This window comes from Monodelphis domestica, chromosome 7 (assembly GCF_027887165.1).
Source record: "Monodelphis domestica isolate mMonDom1 chromosome 7, mMonDom1.pri, whole genome shotgun sequence".
Taxonomy (NCBI): domain Eukaryota; kingdom Metazoa; phylum Chordata; class Mammalia; order Didelphimorphia; family Didelphidae; genus Monodelphis; species Monodelphis domestica.
In genome coordinates this window covers 227,961,902-227,989,804 of record NC_077233.1, presented here as the reverse complement: position 1 = coordinate 227,989,804, position 27,903 = coordinate 227,961,902, and the positions used below count along the sequence as shown (strand labels likewise).

Below are 27,903 nucleotides of genomic sequence, written 5' to 3'. Positions count from 1 at the left end.
CATAGGAAATGGGGAGGCAGATGTGGGTCTAAGTTCTGCTTGTGATACATACTGTATGATTATTGATAAAATAAATAAATAAATGAGCCACTTACTGTCTCAGTGTTCCAGGCAACTTTTTAAGACTATAAATTACAAATGAGTTCTTGATAGGCTTGAATCAATGGAGGGAGTTTCCATACCAGAAGTTCCTCACAGTGATGAACCCCCATGTCCAAATCAATAAAAAGGGAGCTGTTGAAGGCTTTTTTTAAAGCAAGAGAGTGATATATAATGAAACCAGTGTTTTAAGAACTGGCTATGGTGAACAGGATAGATTAGTTGGGCAGAGACTAGAGGCACAGTGATCAGTTAGGAAGCCCTTGGGGTGAAACTGGTTTGAAATTATGAGGGCTTGAACAAGGATGGTAGAAGCTGGCAATGAAAAACATGGCAGAATTTGGGAGATATTATAAAGGAAGACTTTATAAGACCTGGTCATTAACTAAATATTATGAGAGTAGACCAGTACAAAAATCTGGAGAAAGGAAATGAGCAATCCTGTATGAGGAAAAGCAAGAAGGCCAACTTGATGGCAGGTGCCTCTGAGGGCTTTACCAAAATTATATGTAGTTCTATCTCTATGAGCCTGTAATTTCAGCAAATTCAGTCTATAGAATTCAGCAAACCAAGTCTTCCTAATTCTAATCTCTTTCCACTACACCAGAGTTTAGCATAGTGTGTGGCAAAATACTTACCTTGGCTGAACTGGGACATTCAATAAACAGTTTATGGCATCTTAGGTTTCTTCTTTTTTCTTTTTTTTTTTTCGATATTTTATGTTTCATTATAGTTATAACCCAAGTATCTCTTCCTGCCCCACTCCCAGGGAGCAAAAAAAAAAAAAGTTAGCACAACTGATGGACACCATTGAAAAAGTCTGAAAACATGTGCTATGTGTAACAGCTGTGGATCTCCCACATCCATGAAAGATTAGTTTGTGGATGTCCTCTTCTATATATTAATTAAAGTCCTTTTTGATATTTATAATTTTGTTTTTACTTTTGGTTTTTGTTGATGTTTTGATGTGTTTACATTGTTGTAAATGACTACATTGTGTATATCGGTTTCCTAGCTCTGCTCACTTCACTCTGCAGTCAGTTCATATACATCTTTTCATGCTTTTTTGTATTCATCACACACATTTCTCACTCCACAAATAAATAATTCCATTGTTTTTATGTACAACAATTTGTTTAGCCATTCTAATTAGGCATCTACTTTGTTTCCAATTCTTAGCTCTCACAAACATGCTGCTATTTTTATTTTATTTGCTATTACCTTTGGAGTATTTGTGGATTTTCTTCTTAACCATGACTTCTTTGGGAGTAGATGCATCCTAGATTTTTATTCCACCCACGGGTACTTTCCCACACCTTTCTGCCTGCAGGGGGCGCTATGACTGCTACCTGCTCCCTTCATTCCCCACCCTTCCTCCCGCTGCAGAAGGAGCGTCGCTCCTCACCCCCGCCTCCCTTAGCCGCTAAGGAGGTGGGCAGGGCCTCCAGAAGGGACCGAATCGCCCTTCGATTCGCTCCCTTAACCATCAATCCCAGGATTTCGCTCCCGCCTACGTCACATGACGCAGCCCATCATGGCGACGGCGGCAGTGGCGGCGGCAATGCTGCTGCTGGGGCTCCGTGCTCCAGGCAGTGGCTGCTGAGAGGAAGGCGGCAGCGGCGGCGGAGGTAAAAGCCGCAGCCTCAATATCGAGCGACAGACTCTGCGACGCGAACGGGAAAGATGCTGTTTCCGGAGCTGGAGCGTCGGGGGCGGACCAGGAGCCGGGCCGGGATTTGGGAACAGCGATTTGTTTTCAGGAGCCGGCGCGGGCGCCGCTGAAGCAGTCGAGGGAGGGAGGGGAGAGCGGAAAGGAGGGAGCACCCGCGGACCGACGGACCGGCACACAGCCTGACCGACAGGCCTAGGGAGCCGGGATCCAACACCTGCCGGCTCCGGCCGCAGAGACCTCGCCGCAGCTGCCGCCTTCACTTGTTCGAAGGAGATGCCGGGGCCGCTGGGTGCTCTTCGGCCGCCGACGCCTCGGCCACTGCTCCTGCTGCTGTTGTTGCTGCCGGGCGCCCGGGCCGCGCCACTTCCGCAAACAGGTGCAGGTGAGAGGAAGGGACCCCGTGGCTGGGGCCAGGGAGGGAGGGCTGAGAGAAGACAATAGTCTTGAAAAAAAAAGGGGAAATAGGATGTTTTTGTGGAGCAGGTTGAAAATTGGGGTGTCAGGGAGAAGGGGGGGAGGAGAGAGACAAATTGGAATCAGCCCGACATCTGGGGATGGAGGGAAGGAGGCTGTACTGCAGGGGAGAGGGCAGCTGGTGAGGGGAAGGAGTGAGATCTCAATAAAACGAACCTTCGATTTGTGGTGTGTTTGTTTCGGGGAGACTTGGAAGCTGCATTGATTTGGGGAGAGAATGGGGAGTTTAGTTAGGAAGATAAGGATGTGTCGAAAGGATAGCTATGCTTCCCTTCCCTCTCCCCCCGTCCCCCCCTGTTGCTTAACGGAAGCAACTGCAGTACCAGCTCTATACCTGTTGTACGTGGGTTCGGAGCCTATGTCTCTGCATGGCAATTTAGCTTCCTTGTGTTCAGAGCCTTCTCTTCTTGGCAGTTGAGCTTTTTTTTTTTTCCTGTCACCTACCTGCCTGCTGTGGGATTCTCACTTCTTTTGTAGCAGGAACGCTTTAAAATAACCACTTCATACTGCATTGTAAGCGATTAAGGGTAGCCCTGATTATTCTATAGATTCTTGAAACTTAACAATTTTAAAACAACCGTTTAAGCTTTTTGTTTTTAAAAAAATTCCTACAAAATAAATCTATTAAGGTGACAAATTTGAACCTTTTGTGTAAATTACCTATTTGTTAAAAATCATGTAGATGTTTGTGTACAATTATTGGGAATCCAGTCTAAAGAGGATTAAATTTATTTTCTTAGTAATGTCATTTGTTTTGTTTTTACCTCTTTTTCTTCCATGATCTATGTTGGGGAATTGGTTGGGGTTTTTTTCCCTAAGAGTACATCGACCCAGAAAAACATACTGCATTTGACCCCCCTCTCCTTTTTTTCTTATATTTACAGTAATTTGCCATTCTGTATGAATCGGTGCTGGTTTGAAATAAGAGAGACAGATGCTAACTATTTAGGGACCTTCTTAGGGTTTATATTTATTGAGTGTCAAATTGTTGGAAGAAGAAATTTTGGAGAGGAAAAAAAGCTTTTGTAGAATTAGTACCATTACCTGATCATATTGAAGTTAAATGTTAAATTCCTAAATTCAAGAAAACTCTAGAGAAAAATCTACAGTATTTTGAGAGAAATACCACTGAATTTGATCCAAATTGCTATTAAAAGAATGGCTTTTAATTAAGAGCCAGTTATAGGGCCAGGGATTGGACCTGTGATTTCACTGATATAGGAATCAGATGAGGAAGTCTTTCCACCAGAATAGATTACTGCAATCTGCTTGTCCAGGGTCATACAACCAGTAATTTTCCCTGAAGGAATTTGAACCCAGACCTTCCTGACTGAGACCAGCTCTCTATTCATAATGATACAACTACCTAGACCAAGTATCCTATCAGGGGAATTTTGTTTTCTGATCTAGTAGATAAAAAGAAAGGTGAATTTTACTTTTGCCCAGAGCTGATTGATAGAGTATCCTTAAAGACAGATGAAAGAATGAAAAAAGGAGGCATAAAAAAGGCATTTGAAGTCAATTCAGCAAATATTTAAATTCCTGTTATGTACCTGGTACTATATATAGACTAGACATTAGATTAAAAAAAAAACATGAACAATTTGAAAGTCTTGCCTAGTAGGAGCTTCTAGGAAGAATTGTATCAGGAATTGATTGACATAAAGAATGAACTGAAAGCTAGTAAAAAGGTTACTTGTAGGTACAATGATGGTACTATGGTCAGTTTTCAGGATGTCTGGGGACTTGTTTTTTAAAACCTTAAAAAGTCTTCTAAAGTAACAAAAACTGCTTCTGTGAACTCTATATAAATGTCAACTCCTACCCTTTAATATTTGTAAATTCATGTGGACCCTTAACACATAAAACAAAATGAAACATCCGCATTTGCCTGAATAATATAAAACAGAAAAACCTCGAATTTTCTGGATTCTTATACTAAAAATCAAGCTATAGATATAAGTAATAAATATTGCTTTATAATTTGTTGGCATCTGGGATTATCATGTCAAGTTTTGTAAAAATAAAGTTTTCCCAGTAGATGATCATCTTGTGATATACTGAATTCTATTGATTAGAGGGTTTGACTAGATAAATTTAACTAAAAATTATGAAGGTAAAATTCTGTGGAAATGACAGACTCAAAATATAAAATACATTGTCTTATGTAAGGCAGACTTCCAGTGAATATGTACACTTGATTGGAACCATTAAATGTTGTAAAAAAGGATGAATACCTCTCTTTTTATTTAATTGGTCATTCAATAAGCCCAATTTCCTATTTTGTGCCTGCCATGGTTCTAGGTTCTGGGAGTGCCGAAACAAAAATGAAATAATCCCAACTCTCAAGGATATGTCTTTCTAAAAAGGGAGACAATGTATACATATAGAAATACATGCAAATATATACAAAATAAATATAAGGTAATTTTGGGACAAGGCAGCAGCAGTGATCAAGAAGAATCAGGAGAGGTTTCATCTCAGGAGTGAACTGGTCTTCCATCTGATCTTTGAAGGAAACTAGGATTGTAAGGGAAGAAGTAGTGTATTTTATGTATGAAAATGAAGAAATGCATTTCAGCCTTTCAGGGGGACAACCTGTTAAAAAGTCAGGGAGTCATGAAATTGGAATTGGTAAGGATAGTTATGGGCACCTAGGTGGGACAGTGAATAGAGGGCCAGACCTCAAGTCAGGAATATTCATCTTCCTGAGTTCAAATCTGATCTCAAACACTTATTAGTTGTATGACCCCAGGCAAAGTCTCTTGACCCTATTTGCCTCCGTTTCCTGATCTGTCAGATGAGCTAGAAAAAGAAATGGCAAACCACTTCACCACTTCATTATCTTTGCCAAGAAAACCCCACATGGGGTCATGAAGAGTCAGACACAATTAAAAAAACGATTGAACCAAGGTCAGTTATATCTTTATCTAAATTCTTTATATTGACATTTATTGCTTCTCTTTTCCTTTTCCTCTTTTGGGGGGGAAGGGAAGGATGATTAGCATAGATTTTCTTTTACATATGCAAAAATTATAAAGCTATTAGGTATCATCTAACCTTGTTGAGATTTCTCATTATTCACTTTTGTTATTTATTACTACCCACTGGCTTCACTGAGACTTCATGTGTTAAAAAAAAGATATCGTGAGAAGTAATTTGAAATAATCAGCTAAAATCAAGCATTAGAATTTTCTTTGAATTTCAAGTATCTTTATCCATGTCTCTTTATAAATGACAATCATCATGGATAAATAAATGTCACAGAAAAGCCAGGAGTTTGATTTTACCTAATTATTTCAAATTCTGAAAGTCATTTAATTATAATGTTTCTGGATGATTATGGTAAATATATGGGTTGAGCTCACCTATCAGGCCAGAAGGAGTTTGCGCCATAAAACTCTTGGTTCTCCCTTTGTTTTTTAGAGATGCCCTTGAAGCCTGAGCTAGAGTCTTTTTTTTTCCTGCTAATCCATATTTCCTGCAGTTCCAGTGTTTTTCAGATAATCTCATCCCAGATACTTCAGAAAAACAGGAAAAAGATAAAATTCATTGTTATGATATATTTCTGAAGATAAGTTTGAAATTTTTTTCTGGACCTCCATTTTCATTAGATTTTGTTTATCTTAGAAAGCATTTATCTATATAGGCATATATCTTTTACACCTACACTATTCTCAGACCTCTTACCAAGTGGATGGACTTTAAATTGTTTTTAAAGATTGAGTACTTTCTTATAGAGAAGGCTCTCCTATAAAGTACACAGTATCTTAGTGATATTAGGGCAGTAGTTAGGCAAGGAAACCTACTTCTATTGTTCCGTGAGATATTAGGTCACAGAGTACAGAAGAAGCTTTCAGCAGTTCCAGATAAAGGACTTTATGGAAGTCTCAGTGAAGCCAGTGGGAATCAGCTACTGATTAAACTTGAATATGTGAAACTGGGCCTCTATGGTTAGACTAAACAGAGACTTGTAATTTTGAAAATGCTTTTAAATTAAAGGAAGAGTTTAGGGAAATGTAAGTTTCAACATATTGATTTTAGCAACTTCAAACTATTTCTATCACAATTTCCATATAAATGAGTTCCATCTTTGTTAGAGATATTCTCTAGATGATTTCGTTGTAATTATTGTGACTACTTTAGTATAATGAATAAGAAAAAAGATATCTTATAGAAAGCTCAGTTGTAGTATTTTGTAGTTCATCTACAAATGTATATGGAACTCCTAAGTTTTGCATGTAATGCCATTCTTTTCTTTTTTGAGTGAAAGAGTCCTTAGGTCATTAGAGGTTTGTGGGCAGAGTAGTTAAGATAATTGTTGTAGATATAATGAAAGGGCATTGCAAGTAAGCAAAAAAGGAAAATATGTTTTCTCTGGATTATATCCCAAATTCTGAAACAGTTGGGAATGAATCTTCAAAAGAAGACTGTGTAAATTTAGTTATATAAAGAAAAGCATCTGGTCAGTATTTTATTTCCTACTTGCTGAGGTGAGAGCTTATATAAAGGCTTGAGTTCAAATCTCTCCTTAGAAGCTTGTGAGTTGAGTGACCCTGGGAAGGTCACTTAATCTGTTTGCCTCATTTCCTCATCTTTAAAATGGAAAGAATGAGATAGCACCTACCTTGAAGTGTTGTTGTGAGTGAGGATCAAATGAGATAATATTTATAAAGCACAGTGCCCAGCACATAGTAGGCACTATGTAAATGTTTGGTGGTAGTGATTGTAGTTTTAGTTGAAGTCATGGTTATATTTTTTAATTCCCCTCTTCATAACCTGTGCTTGGCTAATAATAGCAAATTATATCATTTCTAAGAAGGAAAGGCCTTACCTCAGCTAAGGGAGCTACTTCTAAAAGGAACTTAAGAGGGAAGGCCTAGCATTTTTTGGATTAATTCCATTTTAAACACAAAGAAAACTTCCATGATGTATTGACAAAAGAAAACCCTTCATGACTAGTATATACAGCTTTAATAATTCTTGAAATAATTTTGAACATTGGTCATTTGTAGATGGAAAAACAAGAAGTTATTTGAGCCCTTTTTTTTTTAAACCCTAACCTTCTGACTTAGAATTTCCACGTGGGAAATAGTTGCTCCTGGTTTTTAGCTTTTTGTATTTTTTCCCCATCTTCCAACTGTCTGTAGATCTCTTTCTTTTTTTTATACAATCTAGCTCAATATCTCATTCATAAGGAGAAAAGTATTATGAAATAGGGAAAGTTAGGAAAAAATCCCTAGTCCAAAATGTCCACACTACTAATTATAAAGCTCTTGGTTATAAATTCTGTTGTTAACCTGCCCTTGAACCTTCTTTTTGACACTGCTGGAGCAAGCTAAGAAAATATGATGAAGCCAGTATATTAGAGTATAATAATGAGATAATATATTTTAAAATTGGAGTCAGTGACTAATTTGGAGCCATGTCTTGGCATTGCAATTGTAGCCATACCAACAGGCAGATCCGTGATTTCACTGATCTTTCATGGTTTAAGCAATAATATAGAAATTTTACTTTTTACATTCAGAATTAATATTTAAAGTTAAAAAAGAGATGGGGACTATTGTTAGCACAAAATCTAGATACTTAAAGCCATGATATTGAAATTGTCCTTTGTTTCCACTTCTGTTACCCTTTTCTAAGCCTACATCACTTGCAGAAGGCTAGGTATGAATAGTCTTCTATTTGCTCTCACTGTCCCTGGTCTCTTGCTTTCTGAGCTTTGAAATCTTCAGTGACTTCCTATGGCCAAAGAACACAATGCAAATTCTTTAACCTAACATTCATATTCTCTCTACAGCCTGAATTCTATCTAAGGCATCCAACTCATTTTACAGCGATCTAGAAGTATACATAATAAGCACCCTCTTTGTGATGCAAGAACATTTTTTACAATTATTTTTTATAATAGTATAAATGTGCCGAGAATCACAGTTTTTAGATTATAAACATTCATGTAGTATGGATGGTACTTTAAATGGGAAATTCTTGTCCAGTGAGCTATGGGTTGCATGCTATTAAAGTAACTGAATAAGATCAATATTGACATTCTTGCTGTAAATGAAGACAGAAAGCAAAAGGAAGTTGCAGGTAAATGGAAATGGGCTTTCAGATTTCATTGAGAGGTTTAGTTTAACTGTCCTAGTCAAACCATATCTCGAATGGTATTCAGAGCATACATTTTATTTTAGTACAATGAAGAGTTTCTAGGTTAGGGCAAATATATTGGTGAAAGGCCTTCTTCTGTGAGTCTGTTATATGAAAGTTATTTGAAGGAACTAGAAATGTTTAACTTGGATAAGTAAGATGAATTTTGCTGATTCCAGGCCCAGCACCCTAACCACTGCATCACCTAGTTACCTAGAGCTACCCCGAAATGGAATGTGTTGCCTCAGAAATTACTGGGTTGCTCCTCTTTGGAGTTCTAGCAGAGACTGGCTGACCACTTGTTAGGTATGCTATAGTGGGATTCCTTTTGTGTATGGTTTGGATCTCGTTATTTCCTTTTAATTCCAAAATTTTACAGTTCTGTGAAAGGTAGGTAATTCATAGAAAGGCAGATAAAGGAGTTGGAAGTTTTTGTTTTTAACTTTTTGAAGATGACAAAAAATACAGTTTCATGACAGTGTGAATCTTGAAATTTCTCAGACTTGTGAATGTTAAAAATTTCCCCATTGGGGAATTCTCCATTGGAACAATTCCCTACTGGAACATTCCCCATTTGGAAAGTGAGAACTCTACTTAGATCAGAAATGGGAAGACCTCTACTCCACCCATACTTAAGACTGCTTTAGAGGAGAAAACTCCTTGCTGAAACAATGAAAAAGTACTTAAACCCATACTTAAGCCATGCCTATTTTTAGAAAGGGGTGCTAAGTACCTATAAAGGTCAAGCAACTTGTGAATTTACAAGGAACAAAGAGCTGAGAAACTTACTCAGAGCTTTCCTGGTGTGAATTACTCAAAAGTTCACACCTTCTTAGGTGTGAACTAAGAATGGTCTGTCCTTTGAAAAACATCTACTGTGATTGGTAGATGTAAGAATTTAGGGGAGGTGACAAAGGAGAAAATGCCCTTTAAAAGGAGACAGGAGACAAAAAACTCTCTAAAAGAGTCAGCTGGGAAAGGCTGCCTTGAAGGGTCTCTCTCAAGACTCTCTCGGGGACAATTCAGATTGAAGATTAAGCTAGTGGAGGCAGCTGAGATGATGCTGGCCTGGTGTCACTAGATTCCTTGCTTGGACAGATCTTGTGGTGAGTGATAAAAGACTGACTGATCTCTCTCTTAAGACTCAGGTCTAGGCCATGTTGGCTTAAGGCCCTTCATACTTATTCCTTTCTTATTCTTTCTCTCTTTCTTTAATTCCTCATTGTATTATTAATTAAAATCTCTATAAAACCCAGTTGACTTGGGTATATTTCATAATTGGGAATATTTCCCTGGCGACCACCTTATATTTGATTTAAAACCAAGACACTGTAGTGAAACATATTTTCTGCGGTCACAATTTACTCACCCACTCTTATATCTATTACAATTTATATCTTCCACTATTTTAATCACTACAGTTTAAGTCCTTCAACCATTTTAACTCTTACAGTTTAAGGCATTAACTCTTTTAACTATTACAGTTTATGGCTCCACTCTTTTAAATGCCACAACAGTCACTTCATATTACAGTACTTGTGATGAGAATTTCCAAAAAGACCACCATGAAGATAATTGTATACCCTAATAACCCTTGTAAAGCCTGAAGCGGCAGAGACAATTCATGAAAAATTTAGTAAGAACCTTCAAGTTCAAACAATGTTTAATACTTTAATACTTAATGACTTCGATGCAAAGGAAGGCATAGGCAAAAATAATGGAAAATGTTGGATAATGTGGTTTGACTTCAAAAAACATAAAAGGGTAGAGGTTTGTAGAACATACACACACAAACCAGATGCTTATATATCATGAATATTTTCTTCAGGAAAAGAATCAGGACATGGCGGCACCAAGTAAAATATCAAGAAATGGAATTGATAATATCAAAATGGTTCAGAAAGAACAAATTACAGATGTGGGAGTCAGTTATCTTTGTATAGTCAAGTAGTCAACTTTTTTTAGAGCAAAGATCAAATCAAAACTGAATTATTTAAAAAAATTAATATAAAAATGATTCCAGCCTTTATGCAACTGATACTGAAAAATGGGAAATGGAATAGACTAACATAATTTCCCAAGGATGGTAACTAATTTCCTAACATATAATTCAGTCACCACAATGGTGAGAACAAAAGAGCTTCGAAACTGCCTTAATCAGCAGATAATCTCTTTGCCAAGCAAATAGATGTGGCAACTGAGGATAATACAGATCTAAAAAATAAGCTCTTATGGAACGCATATTACAGAGAAAGACGAAATAAGATTATAAATTAATTGTATTTGTGTCAGAAAATATTGATAAGTGATATAAGGAAAAATAATTTTGTAGAAAAGCTTGGCAATATTAAGCCCAGTGAATCCAGATTATCCTGAAGACATTTAGGGATGAAATTGAAAGGACCACACCAAACAGATAAAAATGGTAGGGATTTCTCAGGTTTCACCCATTTTTATTTTATTTGATTTGGTCAATTTCAAACATTATTCCTTGGTTACAAAAATCATATTCTATTCCTCCCTCCCCTTCCCCCAACCTTCCTGTTGCCAACATGCAATTCCACTGGGTATTACATGTGTCCTTGATCAGATCCTATTTCCATGCTGTTGATGTTTGCACTAGGATGTTCCTTTAGTGTCTATATTCCCAATCATATCCCCCTTGACCCATGTAATCAAGCAGTTGTTTTTCCTCTGAATATGGATAGTGTTCTTTCTCATAGATCCCTCTGGGCTGTTCAGGATCACTGCATTGCCACTAATGGAAAAGTCCATTACATTTGATTTGCCACAGTGTATCAGTCTCTGTGTACAATGTTCTCCTGGTTCTGCTCCTCTCATCACTCTGCATCAATTCCTGGAGGTTGTTCCAGTTCTCACCCATTTTTAGACCATGCTACCTGCCCTCTTACCATCCTTCTCATCCTCAAATTCCTCTGACCATAAACTCTGTCTTTAGGACCCTAGCCCCTGGAAAACCTTAAATTTTATCTTAACTGGAACCAGTCATCCTTATTGCTTCCCAGTTTGAACTGCCTTGCGCATTATTCTCTTCTCCTTTATATATTGTCTTCTCCCATTAGAATGTATGCAGCTTGAGAGAAAAGGCTTTCTTACTTGCTTGTACTTGTAGCCCCAGTGTTTGAACACAGTGCCTGACATGTAGTAAGCACTAATAAATACTTTATCATTGATTCTTTCGTTCATACTCATCATTTATTCATTATTATGACAAGTTATTTTCTCCATCAAAGACAGTGGAGGCACAGTCCTGATATCCTGCACAGGGAAATAGAAATCTGACTAAAGAAAGCAAAGGGCAGTTGAATAAGGTCTAGTTACACCCAAAGGAAGGTATATAAAGATCAATGAAGAGTTGATTCTCTGTGTTGCCCAAAGAAGATAGGCTTCTGAGTACTTGGGGGGAGAAAACTACTTTAGTTGCTACAACTGCATTTTTTTAAAGGTAATTAAGAAAACATCCTACATGCCTATTTTCCCATCTCGGGAATTTTAATGAAAATAATTTATACATAGATCAGCAACATTAATATAGATGTGAATAAGTGAATGGGTTGAATTTTGCAGAACATATTGTATAGCAGTCTACATCTTTGCAATCACAAAATGACTAACAGGTGTATTAAATACATTGTTTATTGCTTGTTGACTTAAACAGAATTTTATTTAGTAATACAAATTTTCCTTCAATAAGATATCTCTCACATTTGTTAAAATCATGCAAGGTTCCTTGAAAGATACAATAGAAAGAAATTTTTCCAACCCTTTAATTATAAATATCAAGTGAGGAATGATGCAAGGATAAGTATAATTGTTCAGATGTGTTTGCCACTCTCAAGAAAGATGCTTGGAACAGAATCCACATGGAAGAGAGTTTCCTTATAGGTGTTGAGGTCCTCCAGATGGTTCTGTTTTCTGATGCCAGTATGCTGATGGTACAAACCTTGGAATGTGGGAAAGCCTCCTAAATGAGACCCATAATTACTCTAGGGCTTGGCCAGTTGTCAACACAGGAAAATGCAAATGAATGAAGATTGTCCATTGATGAGGCTTTGTTATAAAGGCATATGGACAACTCAGTAGAGCTGATCCATCAATACATGTATCTTGAAGTGACACTTAATGAATAATGAATTGGGCCCATACTTGTATAGAAAGAAAAGAGAGGTATATTAATGCACTTTTGATGGACTTGTGAGTGGTCATAACTATTTTGGAGAGCAATTTGAAATTAGACATAGGGAATTAATAAACAATATGTTCTCTACCCAACTACCATTTTAGACTTTTGTCCAAAAGAGATTAAAAAAAAGAAGAAAAGATCCTACGGCTAAAAAAATTTTTATAGCAGCTCTTTATAATGACAAAACAATTGGAAACTAAGATGTTTAACAACTGAGCAATAACTGAATAAGTTTTGTATAGGAATATGATGGAATACTATTTTTCTGCTATTAGAAATCAAAAGATTTCAAAAAGACATGTAAAGACATATGAATGGGTAGCAAAGTGAAGTGAGAAGACCAATTTATAACATCAATATCAACACTCATAGAACAAACAACTTTGAGAGTTATAATTAGGATGAAATATTATTGATGATTCCAGAGGACCAGTGATAAAACATATTATCCATTAAAGAGAGGTAACAGATTTGAGATACAGAATGAGGTATATATGTTTTTTATATAATCATTGAAGGAACTAGTTTTGCTTGATTTTGCTTATTCATACCAAGAAATTTGGGGGTTTGGGATTTTGAGGTTTTGTATTAAACCCTTACTTTCAGTCTTAGAATCAATGCTGTGTATCAGTTCCAAGGCAAAAGAGTGGTAAGGGCAAGGCAAGGACTTGCCCAGGGTCACACAACTAGAAAGTGTCTGAGGTCACATTTGAACCTGGGACCGCCCGCCTCTAGGCTTCATTCTCAATCCATTGAGCTACCTAACTGCCCCTGATTTGTTTGTTTTTTGTTGTTTAAGTGGGATGGGGTTTACAGGGATAGAAAAGAGAGATCTGTTCATTTAAAAAATGGAGAGGTGGGGCAGGATGCTGTAGATGTAAAATGTTTCCTGCATTTTCAGATGAGGTCACTGTGTTGTACTTTGTTACAAGAAACTCATGAAATGGGAGAAACCCATAAATGTTTGTAATGCAAAAGCAAATATTCATCAACAAAGCTTAAAAGAAAATTGTACAAGAAAGAATTAGAAACTAAAGGAGTATCCATTATTTGAGAAATGTGAACAAATAATGCATAGGAATGTAATTGATACAGAGTGAAGTGAGTAGACTAGAGCAATTTATACAATAATTACAACATTGTAAAAACAAAAATAGGCTTTCCATTGCCTAACCAAAAGATGAGATACTCAAAGGACACATTGAAATAAACATTTTCAGATATGGCCAATGTGTGGATTTAATTTGTTTGGCTATGATTAATTGCTAAAAGGGGTAGACATTTTGTTTTTCAATGGGAGAGGTGTGTAGGAGAAAGAAGGGGATACAAAAAAAGGAAAGGTCATTTTAGATTTTTTTTTTTTAGTTTTACAGAGGAGGATAGGAATATAGGAAACATGGATAAGCAAGACAGCTTTAAAATTAATGATTCATTCACATTTTAAAAAAATCCAAGATGAATATAGTAGGGACTTGGGTCTTACGTACAGTCCTTTCTGTTTTATATATATTTAAATGCTCGTGTTGACTTTTTTTTAAAGTTCAAAATAACACAAAAATTAAAATTAAGATTTTTTTTAAGTGATAAAAAGAAAACTGCACAGGGACTCCACTAAGGAGCCTCTTTTTAATGTCAGTATTCTTCAGTGATGCTGTAAGGCTATATGAGTCATGGAATATCATTGTAAAGAATTATTTGTAGGTCCTCTAAAAGGCATAGGTGGGCATGAGTGTCTTTAGCATTTTACCAGCAAAGAATTTAGGAAGAGAAGCATGTAAAATTATCAATGAAATATATAACTGGAAAAGGAGGGGGGATCATGTTACAAGAATAAAGGATAATAGTGAACTGCCTGTGTGCCTCATTGGTAACCTCATGTCTAGATCTAGAGAAGGACCCCTTGTGGAAAATTAGTCAAATGACATGGTCAAGAATAGCACAGGCTGAGAAGGTGTGGATGTTATGTGGAAGGATTAACCATATCAGATTTATGTGTTGATTTATTTGAAACCTATTTTTAATGCTAGAAAACACTATTCTTCATGATACAGTATTTTGTGATAAGTCACATAAGTGAAAGCTTAAAAACCTTTAACAATATACTGTATTTTATCTTCAGGAACTCAAAAAGTTTTAGTTATAATTTCGGCCAGTTACTGGCAAACCACACCCACCAGCAGCATTCATGGACATTTTGATACTCTACTCTTTCTGTATTACCTGAGAGAGCTAACCTAAGAAGTGGAATTTTTTTGAAAATTTTTTTATTTTAATAACAAATTTCCACATAACTTTCCCAAGTTATATGATCCATACTGTCTCCTTTTCTTCCCTTCTACCTTATCCACTCCTGGAGCTGACAAGCAATTCATTCTGAGTTATACATGTATGCAATGCATGTTTGCAATGGAAATTCAAAACATTTCCATATTATTTATTTTTGTTAGCAAATAATCTTATAAAACCAAAACCTCAAAATATATACCCAAATAAATAAGTGATATATTGTTCTCATCTACATTTCTACTCAGTTCTTTCTCTGGAGGTGGATAACATTCTATTTCATAAATCCTAGATCATTGTATTGCTGTTAGTAGCAAAGTCTGTCACAATTTGATCATTCCCCAATATTGCAGTTACTGTGTATAATCTCCTGGTTCTGCTTATTTCACTCTGCATCAGTTCACATAGGTCTTTCAGAAATCATCTTGTTCATCATTCCTTATAGCACAATAGTATTCCATCACATAGGTAGAGTTTTATTTTTAAAATTTAATTAGGCAATCCTTGGTTACAAGAATCATGTTCTTTCCCTCCCCTTCCCCCAACCCCCTCCTGTAGCCAACGCACAATTCCACTGGGTTTTACATATGTCCTTGATCAAAACCCATTTCCATATTGTTGATTTGTGCACTAGGGTGATCATTTAGAGTCTATCTCCCCAATCATATTCCCATGTGATCAAGCAGTTGTTTTTCTTCCCTGTTTCTATTTACATGGTTTTTCCTTTGAACGGGATAGTGTTCTTTCTCATAAATTCCCCCGAATTCTAATAGAGAAGTCCATTACATTCAATTGTCCCACAGTTTATCACTCTCTGTGTGTATTGTTCTGGTTCTACTCCTTTCACTCTGCATCAATTCCTGAAGTTTGTTCCAGTTCACATAGAATTCCTCCAGTTCATTATTCCTTTGGGCACAATATTATTCTATCACTAACATATACCGCAATTTGTTCAGCCATTCCCCAATCAGAGGACATCCCCACATTTTCCAATGTTTTTGCCACCACAAAGAGCACAAGTCTTTTTCCTTATCTCTTTGGGGAATAAACCCAGTAATGCTATGGCTGGATCAAAGGGCAGGCAGTCTTTTAGTGCCCTTTGGGCATAGTTCCAAATTGCCCTCCAGAATGGTTGGATCAATTTACAACTCCACCAGCAATGAATTAATGTCCCAATTTTGCCACATCCCTTCCAACATTCATTATTTTCCTTTGCTGTCATGTTAGCCAATCTGCTAGGTGTGAGGTGGTACCTCAGAGTTATTTTGATTTGTTTCTCTCTGATTATCAGAGATTTAGAACACTTTTTCATGTGCTTATTAATAGTTTTGATTTCTGTATTTGAAAATTGCCCTTTCATGTCCCGTGCCCATTTATCAATTGGAGAATGGCTTGATTTTTTGTCAATTGATTTAGCTCTTTATAAATTTGAGTAATTAGACCTTTGTCAGAGGTTTTTGTTATGAAGATTGTTTCCCAATTTGTTGCTTCCCTTCTAATTTTTGTTGCATTGGTTTTGTTTGTACAAAACCTTTTTAATTTAATGTAATCAAAATTATTTTACATTTTTTAATTTTTTCTAACTCTTGCTTGGTTTTAAAATCTTTCCTTTCCCAAAGATCTGACATGTATACTATTCTGTGTATACCTAATTTATTTATAGTTTCCTTCTTTATATTCAAGACACTCATTCTGAGTTTATCTTGGTGTAGGGTGTGAGGTGTTGATCCAAACCCAATCTCTCCCATACTGTCTTCCACTTTTCCCAGCAGCTTTTGTCAAATAGTGGATTTTTGTCCCCAAAACTGGAATCTTTGGGTTTATTATAGACTGTCTTGCTGAGGTCACTTACACCAAGTCTATTCCACTGATCTTCCTTTCTGTCTCTTAGCCAGTACCATATTGTTTTGATGACCACTGCTTTATAGTGTAGTTTGAGATCTGGTACTGCTAGACCACCTTCCTTCACATATTTCCCTTGATATTCTTGATCTTTTGTTTTTCCAAATGAACTTTGTTAATGGTTTTTTTCTAATTCAGTAAAAAAGTTCCTTGGTAGTTCGATGGGTATGGCACTAAATAAGTAAATAAATTTGGGTAGGATTGTCATTTTTATTATGTTAGCTCCATAGGTGGAATTGTAGGTAATTATAGAATTGATTGTAATTAGGGATCAGAGATGGTATGACTTCTATGTCTTAAGGATTATCTAGATTTTTGGAGATCAAGTTAAATAATATTCATGAAATACTGAGTTGTTGTTCAGTTGTTTTTCAGTTGTGTTTGACTCTTCCTGACCACATTTGGAGTTTTCTTGGCAAAGATAATTTCCCTCTCTAGGAGGGAAATTTTATATACGAAGAACTGAGGAAAATAGGGATAAGTAGCTTCTCCAGGGTCACCCAGCTAATAAATGTCTGAGGTCAGATTTGAACTCAAGAAGATGAGTCTTCTGAATTCCGTACCCAGTTTTTTATCCACTATGCCACCAGCTACCCCCAAATACTGTTAGAACTGCTAAATTTCTTCAATTTGTAATAATAAATGAATTATAGTTCCTTAACGATTTCTAAAATATATAATTTAAAGAAGTAATTCTTTAGTAAAAGTTCATATTTTAATTAATCATGGTGATGTGTGCTATTATATCAGAATAGCATGTAGTATTAAAAGACCTCTATAATCTGAAGATCTTTAAGGTCTCACTAAGGGAAAAAAGTATATTCATTTCAATCTTATATATTGTAGGGAAATACTTATTAAAAATTAAGTGAAAAATAATCCTGGTTTATTTCTTCCTTTTTACTGTTTCTCTAATTTGGCATGTATGTATGTATGTATATTATATATGTACAGTAATATTACTGTATTTTATTGCCCAATGTGATCACTTGGTTTTGATTTAGAACATAAAAGCTCACATATTTGGTAAAGATACTTGAGAATGTTTATTATTTTTGCAAGAAAGACACCTAGCACAAGAAAACTAAAATAATTTTGATGGAGAGGGAGTGCTTAATAAGGATAAATACCATTGAAATTTAGCTTTAAGGAACTGATTCTACAGAATTTTGTGCTATAACATTTTTTGCTACATTACTAAAATTAAGCAATTCTGAAGGGATTCAGTTTAACATGCTGTAACTATAACTCCTAATTGTAATAGCTAAATAACCAAAATGTTTTCAAATGTAATATAGGGAGCAACTCCATGGTTCCACCTTTATACCCATCAGAAATAGCAACATTGACAAAAAAATGGAAAATGATAGATATTGGAGAAGCCCAAAGCACATGAATGCAGGGTTGATGAAGCATGCATTGGTTTAACCATTCTGGAAGGGAATTGGCAACTGTGTATACTCTAAAATTTACTAAATTGTACTTGCCCTTTTCCCCAACGATACTAGGCCTATAATCTAGAGAAATCACAGAAACAAGAAAAGGATTTGCACGCACAAAAGTATTTTCAGTAGTTCTTTTAGTGGTAAAGAACTGGAAGCTTGGGATATGCCTCTCAGTTGGAATAGCTAACTCAATTATTATGTAAATGAAATACAGTGCCACTGTACTATAAGAAATAAAGAGATAGACAATTTCAGAGAGAAACCTGGAAAGATTTCCAGGAACTGATATAGAGGGAAGCAAGTAAAACAAGAACAATTTGAACTGTCGATTTCTTTGTTGTACCTTTGTAGTTCTATTCTCTTGAATGGTGTTTCCTGGAGACTATTTTGGGTAAGCTTGTTTTTTCTTAGTGTCTCAATAGCAATCAGCGACCAGGAGTTGCATTTTAATGTTAGTCTCAAGTAGGAATAAAGTAGAGCCCTGGACAATAACTGAAAGCCTACATCTCTGGAAAGTCTTTCTTTAGAGCCTACATTGTAGTGTTAAACAATTTTGAAAGAAGAATTCTGATCAACTATGATTACAGGTCAACTGATATGTAGAATTAGACATTTTTGGATCTGACCAATGTCAGAATTTGTTTTATTCTTTGGGGAGAGGAGGGAAAGGTAGGAAGGAGAAAAATAAATGGTTGTTTTTTTGTTTTTTTTTTAATCCTGCAGTATTTAGGATTCACAAAAAAAAGTAATGTAGGACTACTTTATATTCATTTTGAGTATAGAAAAAATAGCTGTTTTAAATTAAGTAGTAAATGGTTTAAAAAGACATTTAGGATTTAAAAACTAAAAATTATTATGTACCTACCTATTATCTTGCTAGCTGCTCAATTTATAAATTACAAGGTATTTATAATACCCAACTATGATATGTTTATGATGATTTTTTTGAAAAGTCAAATCTCTTTCAGTAATTCTGGTGAAAATAGAGGCTTATTTTCAACAATGAAAAATTAGAGCATTCTAATAAGCCTTGTCCTAATTTTTAATAATACTTTTCTAGTGGCAGATAAGCAGCATAATTTACAACACGAAGGGGTTTCTTTTATTATTCAATAAGAAATAGTTGATTGATCTATAAGGTAAAGACCAACCTTTGCATCAGTAGTTTCAGATTGTGAATAGAATATATATTTGTAGATAGTGTTGGGGAAAAAAAAACCATTGGTAATTGACATTACTGGTCTATTAAGAGATCTCTAAGGTACTTTAAAATCTGATTGAATTAATTAATGAAAAGGCTATGAGACCGAAAGTCAGAAGACATGATTTCTGGTTTAATTTCTCCAGTTAACTAGATGTTTGGTATTTAGTAAATCATTTAACTTCAAGTCTCTTTCCTTCTTGTAAAATGATGAGCTATACCTAAATCCTTTCAATTCTCAAGATTCTGTGATTCTAAAATCCTGACAGTTCACTAAGAGATTACTAATTTGATAATCAGAAGTTTTTGCAATAAAGTGGATATTAATTTTTTTTAAAAAGAAAAGCATTTTCAAAGATAAAGATTTCTTTGTTGTACCCTTGCAGTACCATTCTTTTGAGTGGTGTTTCTTGGGGACTATTTTGGGCAAGTTTGTTGTTTCTCAGCATCTCAGTAGCAATCAGTGTCCTGGTGTTGCATTTTAATGATAGTCTCAAGTAGAAATAAAGAAGGGTCCTGAACAGTAACTGGAAGACTGCAGAAAGTAACATTTGCCTATATTGAGAATCTTTCCTTAGAGCGAAATTGCCAGGTTGAAAAGGGAAGAGATTTAATTTAATTTCTCTTGAGAAGAACATAGTTTGCTTTTTTTTTTTAATCAAGGAGGCATTAGTATTGTACAAAATAACATTTAAATAGACTTTGAGACCCCTTCATTTGTATGGACCATAAATTGGTTATTATTTTGAAGAGCAAATTAGCTCCTAAAATAGGATGGAAAACTAAAAGAAAATGTTTTATTGGATGTGGCAAGTTATAAAAGGAATAAATTATTAGTATTCTTAAGCAAGTATAGTAGAGACTTGTAGAAAAAGGAGTATTTCATGCCAAAACCATGATTTAATTCGCTTTTATATGCTAGAAAGACCTGTATTCATATTTACTAGTTCTGGGTTCCTGTAACTTAATTGAAATCTAGAGAGCTGAGATTTCTCTCTGTCAAAAAAAAAATAGTTTAAGAAATGTTTAAAGGAATAAAATAATCCTACACAGTAGGATTTCTGAACCTGAGATCTCTGAACTTTTTTAAAAAAGTGTTTTTGATAACTATTTCAAAATAATTGATTTTCTTAGTAATCTTAGTTATTTTTTGAAATTCATTTAGAAACATTATTCTAAGGTTCACAGATTTCACCAGACTGCCCAAAGGGGGCTCCTTGACACAGACAAAAAAGTTAAGAACTTTTGTTGTAAGGGAATATTTAAAGATTAGAGTTTTTCAAAGAGAGATGGATAGTGGGGACTTGAAAAATCTCTTAAAAGCAAGTACCATTCTAAAAGGAGAAACTTGTTTGCCATGCACAGAGAATAGGGCAAGATAAAATAAATTTAAATTATACTGAGGGAATTAAAGGTAACCAGGAAGAATTATAGGTTCAGAGACTCCAGAACAGGTTATTAAAAGGAGATTTTGTAATCATAAACTCTGCTGAGAGGCAGCATAGGATAAAGGAAGGAGTGCTAGTGTTAGTTAGACATGAGTTCAGATTTTGCCTGCTGGTGTTCAGTCATAGGTCACCTAATTCAAGAATCACTTTCCCTATCTGCAAATATTTACCTCAGCAGCATTATGAGATAATAGTTAAGTACTTTATAAACTTTACAGCCTTTATGTTAGTTTCTCTTATAATCTTTTCAGATTTTTAGAGGAAAAGGCCAAGACTTTTTGAAGGCAATATTTAATCTACTGTAAATTCTGGAAAGCAAGGGAGGATGAATTAGATAATCTGATCTTGAGAGATCCCTTTCAGCCTTGATTAAGTAAAAGTGACATTATGTTTTCTGAGATTGTTACCACCATTGAGCTATCCCAGAATTTTCCTTAAATGTTTGTAGACCAAATTTAGAGAAAATAAAATGTTTTTTGGACACTAGCTTCCTTCAACAACTTTTCTTATTAAAATAGATTTCTCAACTTGAAAATATTCTAACTAGCATAACTACATTTCTTAACCAGCCAGTAAGCATTAAAAGGAGCTAGTAGCATAGAGGTGCATTGAAATTACCAAATAATATGAAGTACTATGAATGGACAGCTTCCTTTCCTTTCCTTTCCTTTCCTTTCCTTTCCTTTCCTTTCCTTTCCTTTCCTTTCCTTTCCTTTCCTTTCCTTTCCTTTCCTTTCCTTTCCTTTCCTTTCCTTTCCTTTCCTTTCCTTTCCTTTCCTTTCCTTTCCTTTCCTTTCCTTTCCTTTCCTTTCCATTCCCATTCCCATTCCCAAAAAATATGGTAACAAAAGCAATTTGAGGGGCAGGTAGATGATTCAGTGGATTGAGAGCAGGGCCTAGAAATGGGAAGATCCTGAGTTCAAAAACTTCCTAGCCATGTGTCTCTGGGAAGGTCACTTACCTCAGATTCAGTTGCCTAACCTTCACCACTCTTTTACCGTGGAACCAATACTTAGCGTTGAAAATAGGTTTTAAAAAACTAAACAATCTGTATTCTTTGTGGTTGTGGATGTCAAAGCAGAGTCTGGTTCAGGTTTTTAAAAACTTTGACTTTTCTGGCCAAATTCTGAAAAGTACTTGTATCACATTGTTTTGGCTTTAGACTTCTTTGAATGCTATATTATAATTTTCTGATTCAGGAAAAAAAAATAGACCTCTTACTGTGCCCAAAAAGCTATAAAATTGGCCAGCAGTGCCACTTCTGTGTCTGTCCCACAAAGATAAAAGGAAAAGGACCTATATATACAAAAATAGTTATCACAACTCTTTTAATGATGGCAAAGAATTAGAAATTGAGGAATAGCAGAACAAGTTGTAGTATATTGTTGTGATAGAATACTATTATGCTAGAAGAAATGACCAGGGGATAGATTCAGGAAAACCTGAGAAGACTTATTATATGAAATGATTCAAAGGGAGGTGAGCAGAACCAGGAGACCATTGTCTATTTAAAACAGCAATATGTATTAATAATTGGCTGTGAAAGACTTGGCTATGCTGATCAATACAGTGGTTCACAGCAGTTCCAAGGACTCATGAAAAATGTTATGCACCTCTATAATAGAGGAGAACTGATGAATTCTTGAGTTAAGATTTTTTTTTTATTGCTGTCATCCCCCTTTTTGGCAACATGGCTAATATGAAAATGTTTTGCTTGACTTCACATGTATAATGGGTACCACACTGCTTGCCCTCTTGGTGGGAGAGGGATTGAAGGAAGGGAGAGTATTTGGAACACAAATTTTTAAATGAGTTTTTAAAAAATTAGACCCCCTTTTTTGGGACAGGGTATGGAATTTAATGGAAAATGTCAAGAGAAATAAGCAATTTTGCCAAAATCAAAAGGTTTTACTAACATTCTGTTGAAACAGCAATCAACTATGTAACCTTCCCCTAATATTAGCAAAAATTAGCGATCTAGTAAACCTTGAAAATGATCTTTGCACAGGTTGGACAAAATTGCCCATAATTCATGCAAGGTGCAGTTTTATTTCCCTAAGCTGTTAATGTTTAGATATGTGTCATTTTGGGATCTCTGACTCATCAGCTCTAACACCATTTACTGCATGAACAAGTATATTTAGTGAGCTTTGGCTCATTGTCTCTGCTTTTCTAATATTAGAAACTACTAAGACTTGAAATTGCTTAATGTTAACATTATAACAAATGCATTGTTACATTGAGGCACAGAAAAAACATTTTAGTGACAAGATTATGTGTGCAGGAAACTAATGATAAAATATAATCACAGTTTGTGGTTTAAAATATTTGTGATGTCATTTCAAGCCACATTCTGTCCCAAGTAGTGTTGACTTTTTCTCCTGACTTTTGTGTAGTACAATACAGCTTTCATAGGTATGCAAGAAGAAGACCTGGATGGTTTATTATTGTATGCTTGTAAATGATGTATTTTCTTCTATTTTATCCCTTTAAATTTGTCTTTGGTTGACTATTTGATAAAACAGGACTGGTTTGCAAGGCTACAAGCCTTAGTCTTTTCCCATTCATTCCATTCTCTAGTTCAGTTTATTTTGCCAGTTCAGACCAGTTTTTCTGTTTTACCCATTTAAATTTACCAGTGTATTTCCTGGAGTGAAAAGGGGTGATAGAAAAGTGGAAGGAGAGAAAGATCTTAGCATAGGCTTTTATGGGTCCTTTATGGTCCCCATTCTTCTTATTCCTGAAACCAACATGATGGGAAATGAAAGGGAATGGATCATCAGGCAACATTATTGCCAAATTTCTCCATTTGTGATGATCACCAAAATGACAGTGGTGAATGTATTAATAAGTATTCACAATATTTAGATAGGAAAAAGATACTCTTGGGTATTTCATAATTCTACATCTTCATGAAATATTCTAGCATTGAGAAAATTTTGAACATTTATATCTTAAGAAAATGACATGTGTAAACAAGTATGCACATATAGTACATAACATTTTTTTTTTCCCCTTGCTTGAGACCTTAGAAAGTGAGCCCAGACATTGTGGATAGCTCATTAGTGTCTCAAATCTTGACTTTGACAATTAATACCTGTGTTGACACTTGAACACTATTGCTAAGATTATGACAAATCATTTAGCTTCTTTGGGTTTCACTTTATTTATCTATAAAATGAGGATATTGAACTAGGTAATCTCTCAGATCCCTTTCAGTTCTAAATCATTGACTCTAAAAGGGTGAAGGGAATAATAATACTCTCCCTTCTCTCAGACATACATACCATTGGAGTCATGCTTTTTTGAGAAAACATCCTTTTACTACTCTGGCTAACATGAACTGAGATAGGTAAGAAAAGCATGAAATGTTTTATTATAAATAATGTTTCTGAAAAGTTCCTAATTTTTAAAAAGTGGGAAAGGAGAGAACTAACTAAATGCAACAAATGTAAAGAAATCTCTGACTAGTTTTGATTTGTGATGGAAATACTTACTAATTTGGATATTGAAGTCACTGAAAATTATTTTTTGTGTGTGTGCTTCTCATATATAAGAAGTGTGTGACCATGGAAAAATCACTAATCGTTAAGGTCCCAAGCATTGTAAGAGAAGTTGTTGATATTCATTGGTAGAAGAAGTTTCCATGGCTCCAGATTTTCCATCTCCATAGAGAAAAGAATTCTTGAAATTAACTTTCTAATTAAAAAAAAAAATTATTAAGAACTTAATTCTTAACATACACAAAGGCTTTAATACAAAGAACCAAAAAAATCCTAGATGAAACCATGAACTTTTGTTATATATGTACTCTTTTGAAAAAGTATATATTAAAGTCAACAAGACAGTAACAAATTACCATGTTTTGTGTGCCATTCTGAATGTTTTTAAAAGTTCTGGGCATTTTTTCAATGTTTTAGTGTCAATCCATTTTTTCTTTTGTATCACTACTGTTTTTTTTTAATTCTACTGTATTTTTCAAATAATAAATTAATTTCCTCTCCCCCCCCCCCCAAAAAAAAGAAAGAAAAGCAAGACCAGTGTCCCAGGCTTATAGTAGTATTTATATTCATATACCATGATTTCAGCCATTCTCTAATGGTTGATCTCTTTAGGTTCCATTTCCTTTCTACCGCAAAGAGTTGTAAATAATTTTGTACATATTATTCCTTTTCTTACATTTTTGATCCCTTGGAGGAGGAAGAGATCTAGTCATAGTATCAATATGGTATCCAGAGTTATAGTGACTTTGGAGAATAAGTCTGAATTGTTTTCCAAAATGACTGGATTAACAATTTTTATAAGTGTGTGTGTGTATAGTGTATAGGCTGCTTTCTAGAGTGGATGGATTAGTTTCCAGCTCTCCCAATGGAACATTAATGTTCCCGTGTTCTCACAGTCACTCTAGCATTTGTGATTTTCCTTTTTGTTGTGTTAACTTTGAAAATCTGATGAATGTTATGTGGGAACTCAGACTTGTTTTAATTTGAATTTCTCAATAGGGATTTGAAACATTTTTTATGCAAATCTTTTTTGCTTGCATTTCTTTGAAAACTGAATGTTCATATCCTTTGACTATTTATCAGTTGAAGAATGACTCTTAATTCCTAAATTTGAATCATTTTCTTTTGTATCTTAGAAACAAGACATTTTTCAAAGAAACTTACTGCTACCCTTCTAATTTTAGCTACATTGATTTTGTTTGTACAAAAAAACAATTTACATTTTTTTAATTTGGTCAATTTCAAACATTATTCCTTGGTTACAAAAATCATTTTCTATTCCTCCCTCCCCTTCCCCCACCCCTCCCATAGCTAACGCACAGTTCCACTGGGTATCTCATGTGTTCTTGATCAGAACCCATTTCTATGTTGTTGGTATTTGCACTAGAATGTTCATTTAGAGTCTTTATCTCCAATCATATCCCCTTCGACCCATGTCATTAAGCAGTTGTTTTCTTTAGTGTTTTTACTCCCACAGTTTTTCCTCTGAATGTGGATAGTGTTTTTTCTCCTGTAACCCTCTGGGTTGTTCAGGATCGATGCATTACCACCAATGGAGGAGTCGATTACATTCAATTGTACCACTGTGTATCAGTCTCTCTGTACATTGTTTTCCTGGTTCTGCTCCTCTCACTCTGCATCACTTCCTGGAGGTTGTTCCAGTTCCCATGGAATTCTTCCACTTTAGTATTCCATCACCAATATATATCACAATTTGTTCAGCCATTCCCCAATTGAAGGGCATCCCCTCATTTTCCAATTTTTTGCTACCACAAAGAGCTCAGCTATGAATATTCTTGTACAAGTCTTTTTCCTTATATTTCTTTGGGGTACAAACCCAGCAATGCTATGGCTGGATCAAAGGGCAGACAGTCTTTTAGCTTCCTTTGGGCATAGTTCCAAATTGCCCTCCAGAATGGTTGGATCAATTCACAACTCCACCAGCAATGAATTAATGTCCCCAACTTTGCCACATCCCCTCCAACATTCATTACTTTCATAGTTGTCATATTAGCCAATTTGCTAGGTGTGAGGTGGTACCTCAGAGTTGTTTTGATTTGTCTCTCTCTCTTATCAGAGATTTAGAATACTTTTTCATGTGCTTATTAATGGTTTTGATTTCTTTGACTGAGAATTGCCTATTTATGTCCCTTGCCCATTTATCAATTGGAGAATGACTTGATTTTTTGTACAATTGATTTAGCTCTTTATAAATTTGAGTAATTAGACCTTTGTCAGAGGGTTTTTTTTTTTTTAATATATTTTATTTGATCATTTCCAAGCATTATTCGTTAAAGACATAGATCATTTTCTTTTCCTCCCCCCCACCCCCCATAGCCGACGCGTAAGTCCACTGGGCATTAGATGTTTTCTTGATTTGAACCCATTGCTTTGTTGATAGTATTTGCATTAGAGTGTTCATTTAAAGTCTATCCTCTGTCATGTCCCCTCAACCTCTGTATTCAGGCAGTTGCTTTTTCTCGGTGTTTCCACTCCCATAGTTTATCCTTTGCTTATGAATGGTGTTTTTTTTCTCCTGGATCCCTGAAAGTTGTTCAGGGACATTACACCGCCACTAATGGAGAAGTCCATTACGTTCGATGATACCACAGTGTATTAGTCTCTGTGTACAATGCTCTCCTGGTTCTGCTCCTCTCGCTCTGCATCACTTCCTGGAGGTTGTTCCAGTCTCCATGGAACTTCTCCACTTTATTATTCCTTTGAGCACAATAGTATTCCATCACCAACATATACCACAGTTTGTTCAGCCATTCCCCAATTGATGGGCATCCCCTCGTTTTCCAGTTTTGGGCCACCACAAAGAGCGCAGCTATGAATATTTTTGTACAAGTCTTTGTGTCCATTATCTCTTTGGGGTACAGACCCAGCAGTGCTATGGCTGGGTCAAAGGGTAGATATTCTTTTGTCGCCCTTTGGGCATAGTTCCAAATTGCCCTCCAGAATGGTTGGATCAGTTCACAACTCCACCAGCAATGAATTAATGTCCCTACTTTGCCACATCCCCTCCAGCATTCATTACTTTCCTTTGCTGTTATGTTAGCCAATCTGCTAGGTGTGAGGTGATTTGCATCTCTCTGATTATAAGAGATGTAGAACACTTCTTCATGTGCTTGTTAATAGTTTTGATTTCTTTATCTGAGAACTGCCTATCCATTTCCCTTGCCCATTTATCAATTGGAGAATGGCTTGATTTTTTGTACAATTGATTTAGCTCATTATAAATATGAGTAATTAAACCTTTGTCAGAGGTTTCTATGAAGATTTTTTCCCAATTTGTTGTTTCCCTTCTGATTTTAGTTATATTGGTTTTGTTTGTACAAAAGCTTTTTAGTTTGATGTAGTCAAAATTATTTATTTTACATTTTGTGATTCTTTCTATATCTTGCTTGGTTTTAAAGCCTTTCCCCTCCCAAAGGTCTGACATGTATACTATTCTGTGTTTACCCAAGAGGTTTTTTTTTATGAAGATTGTTTCCCAGTTTGTTATTTCCCTTCTGATTT

The 27,903-nt window shown here is 35.4% G+C and overlaps 1 protein-coding gene across 1 annotated transcript in view; it reads left to right on the top strand.

Annotated features, from left to right (window-relative positions):
- Window positions 1–1,595: 1,595 nt before the first annotated feature.
- The window catches only part of LMTK2 (lemur tyrosine kinase 2), a 136,412-nt gene continuing 110,104 nt past the window's right edge, over window positions 1,596–27,903 (top strand). The window contains exon 1 of the mRNA XM_007498274.3: window positions 1,596–2,153. Coding sequence (XP_007498336.1) covers window positions 2,045–2,153 — 109 coding nt within the window. The 5' untranslated portion in view covers window positions 1,596–2,044. The remainder of the gene's footprint in view (window positions 2,154–27,903) is intronic.